Genomic DNA, 11,374 nt, shown 5'->3' with positions numbered 1-11,374 from the left:
CTTCCAGTTTCCACCAACTTTGACCAAAAACATCAACTTTGACCAAAAACATCAACTTTGACCGAAAACATCAACTTTGGTCGCAAAATTCATGTTTCCACCAACTTTGATCAAAAACATCTACTTTGACCGAAATCATCATCTTTGGTTGCAAACTTCCAGTTTCCACCAACTTTGACCAAAAACATCAACTTTGATCGAAATCATCATCTTTGTTTGCAAACTTCCAGTTTCCACCAACTTTGACCAAAAACATCAACTTTGACCAAAATCATCATCTTTGGTTGCAAACCTCAATTTTCCACCAACTTTGACCAAAAACATCTACTTTGACCGAAATCATCACCTTTGGTTGCAAACTTCCAGTTTCCACCAACTTTGACCAACAACATCTACTTTGACCGAAATCATCATCTTTGGTTGCAAACTTCCAGTTTCCACCAACTTTGACCAAAAACATCTACTTTGACCGAAATCATCATCTTTGGTTGCAAACTTCAAGTTTCCACCAACTTTGACCAACAACATCTACTTTGACCGAAAACATCAACTTTGGTTGCAAACCTCGAGTTTCCACCAACTTTGACCAAAACCATCAACTTTGACCGAAATCATCATCTTTGGTTGCAAACTTCAAGTTTCCACCAACTTTGACCAACAACATCTACTTTGACCGAAATCATCATCTTTGGTTGCAAACTTCCAGTTTCCACCAACTTTGACCAAAAACATCTACTTTGACCGAAATCATCATCTTTGGTTGCAAACTTCAAGTTTCCACCAACTTTGACCAAAAACATCTACTTTGACCGAAAACATCAACTTTGGTCGCAAACTTCAAGTTTCCACCAACTTTGACCAAAAACATCTACTTCCCAAGTAGCCAAATTAATAAAAATGCAACCATAACGCTGCTTGCAGGCTGCTTAACGAAAAAACGAACCTTGCCCGAACCTTGGGGTCGTTTAAACTGCACACCGTACTCGATGGAACTATGGAGCTTGTTAGTGGTCGGATAATGGTTCGTTATGGAACTATAAGGTCCATCAATAAGCACACGGTACTCGATGGAACTATGGGGCTTGTTATTGGTCGGTTAGTGGTTCACAATGGAACTACAAGGTTCAACAAGAAGCACACGGTACTCGATGGCATTTTGTTTACAATCCCATCGCTAATCTGTCAAATGTCGGCATCGGAAAACGACGCCATGTGCTCCGAAAAGTGAACTTTAATAATGCAATGTTTTCCGGTGGAAAAAAAAATCGGTGGTAAACGCGATCAAATGAAAGCGCTGTCGTCTTCTGTGCGTTAATGTAAACGTTTCTTGTGTCGTTTATTTTACCTCAAATGATAAGTTTTGCCTTGACTGCTAACTGCTAACAGTTCCTTATGCCCTCAAGCGTCCACAGTTTCAACGATGTTAAACGGCATCTTTCGACATTCAAAGAAAATATTGTGATTGTGACTGATGTTTGGAGGATGTATAAATGCAACTCCAAGCAGAAATGAGTCATTTTTTCACATTTTCTTTGGTTTTTTGTAATATAATAATATAATAACATTAACAATAATAATAATAACATAATCTTGCGTGAAAATAAAACTTGCATAAATACTTTCTTTAACATTTTGACGTTCAGGCTTCTTAAGGGTCGGTTAAAAGTACGGCGAACTTTGAAGCTGTTTATCTACTGCAAAAGTCGTATTAGAGAAGCGATCTTTAGCATGCTCAAAATAGCTGCTTAAGATAATTTGACTATTTGGGTTTGACCGAAATCATCATCTTTGGTTGCAAACTTCAAGTTTCCACCAACTTTGACCAACAACATCTACTTTGACCGAAATCATCATCTTTGGTTGCAAACTTCCAGTTTCCACCAACTTTGACCAACAACATCTACTTTGACCGAAATCATCATCTTTGGTTGCAAACCTCGAGTTTCCACCAACTTTGACCAAAAACATCTACTTTGACCGAAATCATCATCTTTGGTTGCAAACTTCCAGTTTCCACCAACTTTGACCAAAAACATCTACTTTGACCAAAATCATCATCTTTGGTCGCAAACTTCAAGTTTCCACCAACTTTGACCAAAAACATCAACTTTGACCGAAAACATCATCTTTGGTTGCAAACTTCCAGTTTCCACCAACTTTGAACAAAAACATCAACTTTGACCGAAATCATCATCTTTGGTTGCAAACCTCGAGTTTCCACCAACTTTGACCAAAAACATCTACTTTGACCGAAATCATCATCTTTGGTTGCAAACTTCCAGTTTCCACCAACTTTGACCAAAAACATCTACTTTGACCGAAAACATCAACTTTGGTCGCATACCTCGAGTTTCCACCAACTTTGACCAAAAACATCAACTTTGACCGAAATCTTCATCTTTGGTTGCAAACTTACAGTTTCCACCAACTTTGACCAAAAACATCAACTTTGACCGAAATCATCATCTTTGGTCGCAAACCTCGAGTTTCCACCAACTTTGACCAAAAACATCTACTTTGACCGAAATCATCATCTTTGGTTGCAAACTTTCAGTATCCACCAACTTTGACCAAAAACATCTACTTTGACCGAAATCATCATCTTTGGTTGCAAACTTCAAGTTTCCACCAACTTTGACCAACAACATCTACTTTGACCGAAATCATCTTCTTTGGTTGCAAACTTCCAGTTTCCACCAACTTTGACCAAAAACATCTACTTTGACCGAAATCATCATCTTTGGTTGCAAACCTCGAGTTTCCACCAACTTTGACCAAAAACATCTACTTTGAACGAAATCATCATCTTTGGTTGCAAACTTCCAGTTTCCACCAACTTTGACCAACAATATCTACTTTGACCGAAATCATCATCTTTGGTTGCAAACTTCCAGTTTCCACCAACTTTGACCAAAAACATCTACTTTGACCGAAATCATCATCTTTGGTTGCAAACTTCAAGTTTCCACCAACTTTGACCAACAACATCTACTTTGACCGAAATCATCATCTTTGGTTGCAAACTTCCAGTTTCCACCAACTTTGACCAAAAACATCTACTTTGACCGAAATCATCATCTTTGGTTGCAAACTTCAAGTTTCCACCAACTTTGACCAAAAACATCTACTTTGACCGAAAACATCAACTTTGGTCGCAAACCTCGAGTTTCCACCAACTTTGACCGAAATCATCATCTTTGGTTGCAAACTTCCAGTTTCCACCAACTTTGACCGAAAACATCAACTTTAGTCGCAAACCTCGAGTTTCCACCAACTTTGACCAAAAACATCTACTTTGACCGAAATCATCATCTTTGGTTGCAAACTTCCAGTTTCCACCAACTTTGACCAAAAACATCTACCTCGACCGAAATCATCATCTTTGGTTGCAAACCTCGAGTTTCCACCAACTTTGACCAAAAACATCTACTTTGACCGAAATCATCATCTTTGGTTGCAAACTTTCAGTATCCACCAACTTTGACCAAAAACATCAACTTTGACCGAAATCATCATCTTTGGTTGCAAACTTCAAGTTTCCACCAACTTTGACCAACAACATCTACTTTGACCGAAATCATCATCTTTGGTTGCAAACTTCCAGTTTCCACCAACTTTGACCAAAAACATCTACTTTGCCCGAAATCATCATCTTTGGTTGCAAACCTCGAGTTTCCACCAACTTTGACCAAAAACATCAACTTTGACCGAAATCATCATCTTTGGTTGCAAACTTCCAGTTTCCACCAACTTTGACCAACAATATCTACTTTGACCGAAATCATCATCTTTGGTTGCAAACTTCCAGTTTCCACCAACTTTGACCAAAAACATCTACTTTGACCGAAATCATCATCTTTGGTTGCAAACTTCAAGTTTCCACCAACTTTGACCAACAACATCTACTTTGACCGAAATCATCATCTTTGGTTGCAAACTTCCAGTTTCCACCAACTTTGACCAAAAACATCTACTTTGACCGAAATCATCAACTTTTGTTGCAAACTTCCAGTTTCCACCAACTTTGACCAAAAACAGCTACTTTGACCGAAATCATCATCTTTGGTTGCAAACTTCCAGTTTCCACCAACTTTGTGAAAAAACATCAACTTTGACCGAAATCATCATCTTTGGTTGCAAACTTCCAGTTTCCACCAACTTTGACCAAAAACAGCTACTTTGACCGAAATCATCAACTTTGGTCGCAAACTTCAAGTTTCTACCAACTTTGACCAAAAACATCAACTTTGACCGAAATCATCATCTTTGGTTGCAAACTTCCAGTTTCCACCAACTTTGACCAACAATATCTACTTTGACCGAAATCATCATCTTTGGTTGCAAACTTCCAGTTTCCACCAACTTTGACCAAAAACATCTACTTTGACCGAAATCATCATCTTTGGTTGCAAACTTCAAGTTTCCACCAACTTTGACCAACAACATCTACTTTGACCGAAATCATCATCTTTGGTTGCAAACTTCCAGTTTCCACCAACTTTGACCAAAAACATCTACTTTGACCGAAATCATCAACTTTTGTTGCAAACTTCCAGTTTCCACCAACTTTGACCAAAAACAGCTACTTTGACCGAAATCATCATCTTTGGTTGCAAACTTCCAGTTTCCACCAACTTTGTGAAAAAACATCAACTTTGACCGAAATCATCATCTTTGGTTGCAAACTTCCAGTTTCCACCAACTTTGACCAAAAACAGCTACTTTGACCGAAATCATCAACTTTGGTCGCAAACTTCAAGTTTCTACCAACTTTGACCAAAAACAGCTACTTTGACCGAAATCATCAAATTTGGTTGCAAACTTCCAGTTTCCACCAACTTTGACCAAAAACTTCTACTTTGACCAAAATCATCATCTTTCGTTGCAAACTTCCAGTTTCCACCAACTTTGACCAAAAACATCAACTTTGACCAAAATCATCATCTTTGGTTGCAAACTTCCAGTTTCCACCAACTTTGACCAAAAACATCAACTTTGACCAAAAACATCAACTTTGACCGAAAACATCAACTTTGGTCGCAAAATTCATGTTTCCACCAACTTTGACCAAAAACATCTACTTTGACCGAAATCATCATCTTTGGTTGCAAACTTCCAGTTTCCACCAACTTTGACCAAAAACATCAACTTTGATCGAAATCATCATCTTTGGTTGCAAACTTCCAGTTTCCACCAACTTTGACCAAAAACATCAACTTTGACCAAAATCATCATCTGTGGTTGCAAACTTCCAGTTTCCACCAACTTTGACCAACAACATCTACTTTGACCGAAATCATCATCTTTGGTTGCAAACTTCCAGTTTCCACCAACTTTGACCAAAAACATCTACTTTGACCGAAATCATCATCTTTGGTTGCAAACTTCAAGTTTCCACCAACTTTGACCAACAACATCTACTTTGACCGAAAACATCAACTTTGGTTGCAAACCTCGAGTTTCCACCAACTTTGACCAAAACCATCAACTTTGACCGAAATCATCATCTTTGGTTGCAAACTTCAAGTTTCCACCAACTTTGACCAACAACATCTACTTTGACCGAAATCATCATCTTTGGTTGCAAACTTCCAGTTTCCACCAACTTTGACCAAAAACATCTACTTTGACCGAAATCATCATCTTTGGTTGCAAACTTCAAGTTTCCACCAACTTTGACCAAAAACATCTACTTTGACCGAAAACATCAACTTTGGCCGCAAACCTCAAGTTTCCACCAACTTTGACCAAAAACATTGTTGACGCGTAGACGTCAAGAGGGCCATTTGACGAAAGCTAGTTTCGTCAAGTGAGTAGTGAGAAAATAGTGAGTAGTGAGATGGTCTCTCACGATAGGAACACTCATGAAAAAACTTATAAATAGGGCTAGAAAAATGGAATAAATCCTCTTACATTTTGGAACCTCGAAAAACTACAACCTGTTTGGTAAATATCGCAACAAAAAATCGATCCGAAATTTCGCGAAGCTGTTCATGGTGCCGTGACCAGGATGGTACTTGCTCCTGGGTTTTAATCGCGAATTTCGATCATCACACCGTTACCGTAACATCGTTTCCTGCTTTCGTATCACATTCGTCGTGATTTTGTGAAACGCACAGCTGATTTTGCCGCCGCACGCAAAACACTGTCAATCCCACGCACTCATAGTCACTTACGCAATGCCCGTGCAACCCGTTGTCTTGGCGTCCCGACGGACAATTTTGTTGGTGTCTCTTTCGCGGTACGAGAAGTTTTTGGAGGATTTCGTTCCTGAACGGGACCAAGCAGAGGTGGAAATACGTGTAAAAAGGTTCGAGAAGCTATGCCTTGATCTAGAAAGTGTTCAGCAAGGTTTGGAAGATTCTGCTGCCACTGCAGAAGAAATAGCGCAAAATGCTGCTCTAAGGGAGAATTTCGAGAATAGGCTGATCTACGTACAATCGCAGTTACAGATTAAGTTACCATCAGAACAAGTTCCGATCCCACAAACGAGCACCGGATTGAATCCGTTAAAGGGCATCAAACTACCCACTATTGCACTGCCCGAATTCACGGGAGATTATATGCAATGGTTGACATTCCGCGATACCTTTGAGTGCCTGATACACGCAAACATAGATTTGCCGGCAATACAAAAGTTCCATTATTTGCGCGCCGCGGTTAAAGGTGAAGCGGCTCAAGTGATAGAATCTATCACCATAAGTGCAGCTAATTATGAGTTAGCATGGAACACGCTAACCGAGCGATACTCAAACGAGTATTTGCTGCGAAAACGCCATTTGCAAGCAATGTTTGCCATTCCTGCTGCCCAGAAGGAAAGCGTTTCAACACTGCACCATCTTGTGGATGAATTTGAGCGGCATAAAAAGATTCTACAGCACTTGGGAGAAGACACGGACACTTGGGGTAGCATTCTTGAGCATCTGTTATGCACTAAACTCCCAATAATCACCTTACGCGATTGGGAAGAGCACGCATCAAATAACGCCGATCCGAGTTACGATAGTTTAATTTCGTTCCTTCACCGTCGTATGCGTGTATTGGAGACGTTGTTAGTAAACAACCGTCATACGTCACAGGTTCATGACCTGAGTCACTCACCGAGAATGTCCTTTTCACGCCAAGCCAGTTTTGCTTCGACATCAAATGAAACGCCAAATTGTACGTTATGCAAATCCGCGCACTATCTTTTTAAATGCCCGCAATTCGAAGGGATGGACCCGAAGGAGCGTCACCGTTTTACCATGTCCGCGCGTTTATGTTTGAATTGTCTGCGAGAGAATCACAGGGCTCGTGATTGCCCATCGCCGCACAAATGCCGTTACTGTAATGCGGCACACCACACGAAATTGCACTACGTACACAACACCACTAGTACTACTGCACTTCCGCACCACACACCCGACACCACTAGAGATCACACAGCCACCAACAACGCACAACGCACTTTTGCAGCAGCTTTGCAGCAAGCACCCGAGCAGGTCTTACTCCAAACTGCGTTGATCAACATTATTGATGATTTCGGAATAGCTCATCCTGCGCGAGCGCTGTTGGACAGCGCATCGCAGCCGAATCTAATAAGCGATCGACTCGCTCATCGGCTACGTTTAAAGAAAAGTAATGTGAACATTACTATTGTTGGAGCTGGGCAATCTACAAAAACAGTACGTGAATCCGTACACGCCCAGATTGTCTCTAGATCCAGTTCGTTTACGGTGAACACCGAGTTGTTGATCGTAGACAATTTGATTGCGAATATTCCGACGCGCGATATTGACCGCAACGATTGGACCATACCACCTGGTTTCGCTTTAGCAGATCCGTTGTTCGATAAAGCTGCCCCCGTTGACATCATTCTTGGCGCTCGTCATTACCACACAGTTTTCGAGAATGCATCTCAGTTCCATCCAGCACCTCATCTACCCGTCATGATAAATAGTGTCTTTGGTTGGGTAGTGAGCGGCGCAACGTCCGTTGGAAGTTCTGCACCTAAAACCGTTTCCAACGCTTCGTATAGGGTCGTCTGTATGGCATCTTTGGAGGAGTCGCTACAACGATTTTGGCAATTAGAAGATTTAACGGTGAATGACGCATACTCACCGGATGAACGGTATTGTGAAACCCTTTACAAGACCACTACCAAACGTGACGACACCGGCAGATATATTGTACGCCTACCAAAGCAGCCTGACTTCGATCAAAAGCTCGGCCTTTCTAGATTACAGGCCATCCGTCGTTTCGAGCTTCTTGAGCGGAGATTGGAACGCGATCCTGCACTTCGAGAATCATATCAAACGTTCATGAAGGAGTATTTGGAACTGGGGCACATGTCTCGTATAAGCACTGAATGTGACGATACAGCTGCTTATTATTTACCACACCATCCAGTTTTTAATGCATCAAGTACCACTACAAAGGTTAGAGTTGTGTTTGATGGCTCAGCTAAAACGTCGACTGGACATTCACTGAATGAAGCTTTACGGGTTGGACCCATAATTCAGGATGAACTCATCGACATCATTCTTCGTTTTCGTACCTACAAGATCGCTGTTGTAGCTGATATTGCAAAAATGTATCGGCAAGTCATTTTGCATCCCGATGATCGAAAATTGGTTCGCCTCTTCTTCCGCTTCTCACCGCATTCGCCGATTGAATTGTACGAGTTGAATACTGTGACATATGGTTTGTCTCCATCATCGTTCTTGGCCACTCGTACATTGTTGCAGCTGGCGGAAGATGAAGGTGCTGATTATCCACTTGCTACACCTGCGCTGAAACACAATTTCTACGTTGACGACTTCATTGGTGGAGCCAACAGCGTGGATGAAGCTCGCAAGCTTCGTCAGCAGCTATCTGAGTTGCTATCCAAGGGAGGGTTTGAGCTCAGAAAGTGGACATCCAACTGTTTGGACGTGCTTACCGGTTTACCAGTGGAACACATCGGCACACAGTCATCGCTGCAGTTTGCGCCGAACGAGACGGTAAAGGCACTTGGCATCGCTTGGAAGCCCGAACTCGACGTTTTGTGTTTCGAGTCGACGGTAACAATGGAAACCACCAGCATCACCATGCGGTCCATATTGTCAAACATTGCTCGAATGTTTGATCCTCTTGGGTTGATCGCTCCAGTCATCATACGCGCGAAACTGCTGATGCAGGAGTTGTGGCTGCAGAAAATCGGGTGGGATGATCCGGTTCCTGCACATATCTGCAACAAATGGAAATCGGTTACTGACGACTGGAAGGATTTGGCTGACTTCAAAAGTGAACGTTATGTGCTTTTACCTAACTCTGAAATACAGTTCCATATATTTGCAGACGCGTCAGAGGTTGCATATGGTGCCTGTATTTACGCTCGTTGTGAGGACCCGCAGGCACAGGTACGAGTGACTCTGCTCGCGTCGAAATCTCGGGTGGCTCCACTGAAACGTGTTACGTTACCGAGATTGGAGCTTTGCGCAGCCGTGCTAGCAGTACATCTGCATCATCGTGTTCGACGGGCGATGAAAATCGATGCGACCGAATCGGTTTTCTGGTCGGATTCAACTGTGACGCTAAACTGGATTGCGTCTCCACCCAACACCTGGAAAACATTCGTGGCGAATCGTGTTGCTGAGATCCAGAATTATTCGCATCCCCGACAATGGAAGCACATTCCCGGTACATCGAATCCTGCAGACCTGGTGTCCCGAGGGATGTCCGCAGCTGAGATGCTGAAAAGTTCGATGTGGCGTTGTGGTCCCGATTGGTTGGCTTTACCTGCCTCTAACTGGCCTATTTCGAATCCATCACTGGCTACTGAAACGGATATGGAAACTCGTCAGGTGAGTGCTGCAGTCGCCAATATACATACCATTCACCCTTGGTTCAATTTGTCGTCGTCATATACCAAATTGTTACGCATAATCGCATACTGCACACGTTTTATACACAACACAAAACACAAGATACGTACGCAACCGTCAGCACCGTTTACCTCCGCTGCATTGTCGATTACACCCAAGTTCATCGAAGCAGCGAAAATCGTACTATGCAAACTGGCGCAGCAAGACGAGTTTTCATCGGAAATCCGACTACTGAAAATAGGAGAAACCGTGGGAAAACACTCACCTCTAAGACGGTTGAATCCATTTCTCGACGAAGAAGGAATAGTACGAGTGGGAGGGCGTTTGAAGCTTGCACAGCTTCCTTACCAGTCTAAGCATCCCATCGTGCTCCCCAAGAACCATAAGCTAGCTCATCTCATCGCAGTCCACTACCACGAAAAGCTTATGCATGGCGGGGGAAGACTATTGCTTTCCCAGATACGAGAGGAGTATTGGCCACTCGACGGACGACGTCTAGTGAAAGGAATAGTAAGGAATTGTTTTCGTTGCATACGACAAGATCCGTCGCTTACGCAACAACAAACGGGACAACTCCCGTACCAACGCATCACCCCAAGCCGGCCGTTCTCCGTAACCGGAGTGGACTACGCCGGGCCGTTTTACCTCAAACCAACACACAAGAGAGCTGCTGCCACTAAATGTTACTTGTGTGTGTTCGTGTGCTTTTCAACCAAGGCGGTTCACCTGGAGCTGGTTGGCGATCTCACCACTGCAGGATTCTTGGCCGCTTTGCATCGGTTTACATCCCGGCGCGGATTACCATCTGATATACACTCGGATAATGGGAAAAACTTTGAGGGTGCAGCACACGAACTTAATGAACTGTTTGAATTGTTTCAGAACGAACAGCTACAAAACGTCATCGCATCCAAATGTTCCGACTTGGGTATCACTTGGCACTTTACCCCACCTAAGGCCCCACATTTCGGTGGATTGTGGGAAGCCGCGGTAAAGACGGCCAAACGACATCTCTATCGGCACCTAGGCAGTTCGAGGCTGTCGTATGAAGGGTACTGCACCATTCTGCAGCAGATAGAAGCGGCAATGAACTCGCGTCCTTTGTTGCCGCTGACGGATGACCCGAATGATCTGGCGGCGCTTACTCCTGCGCACTTCCTTATTGGCACGTCGATGCATGCGGTGCCTGTTCCCGACTACACCCGCTTGAAGGCCTACACGTTAGACGAATTGCAGAGCTGGCAATTGCTTGTTCAACGCTTCTGGAAGCATTGGGCAACAGAATATCTGCAGGAGATGCAGAAGGATAACAAGGTGGTGAATCGTAGTGAGATAGTACCTGGCAGACTGGTCATCCTAGTGGACGATTCGCTTCCCATCACCCGATGGCCCCTCGCACGCATTGTCGAAATACATCCCGGAGAGGATCAGCTTACGCGTGTAGTGAAGCTGAAAACGGCGAAAGGTATAATTACGCGTCCAGTAACTAAAATTTGTCTGTTACCTGTTGCGAAGCCGTCTGCTTAGTA

General features: G+C 43.1%; 1 protein-coding gene across 1 annotated transcript; it reads left to right on the top strand.

Annotated features, from left to right (window-relative positions):
• The first annotated feature begins 9,503 nt into the window (after positions 1 to 9,503).
• LOC125772968 (uncharacterized) lies at positions 9,504 to 11,372 on the top strand. Its single transcript, XM_049444221.1, has 2 exons — positions 9,504 to 9,824; positions 10,563 to 11,372. Exons 1-2 carry the CDS (start codon positions 9,504 to 9,506, stop codon positions 11,370 to 11,372), a joined length of 1,131 nt encoding a protein of 376 aa, XP_049300178.1.
• Positions 11,373 to 11,374: the final 2 nt, after the last annotated feature.

This window comes from Anopheles funestus (genome assembly GCF_943734845.2).
Source record: "Anopheles funestus chromosome X unlocalized genomic scaffold, idAnoFuneDA-416_04 X_unloc_16, whole genome shotgun sequence".
Lineage (NCBI taxonomy): Eukaryota > Metazoa > Arthropoda > Insecta > Diptera > Culicidae > Anopheles > Anopheles funestus.
This window is presented reverse-complemented; position numbering and strand designations above follow the sequence as displayed.

Excerpts from the sequence above, each read along its gene's own strand:
- LOC125772968 (XM_049444221.1), top strand. The coding sequence starts at position 9,504 with ATGAAAATCGATGCGACCGAATCGGTTTTCTGGTCGGATTCAACTGTG. Across the intron at positions 9,825-10,562 it reads CGGATATGGAAACTCGTCAG|GCGGTTCACCTGGAGCTGGT; the intron begins GTGAGTGCTGCA and ends TTTTCAACCAAG.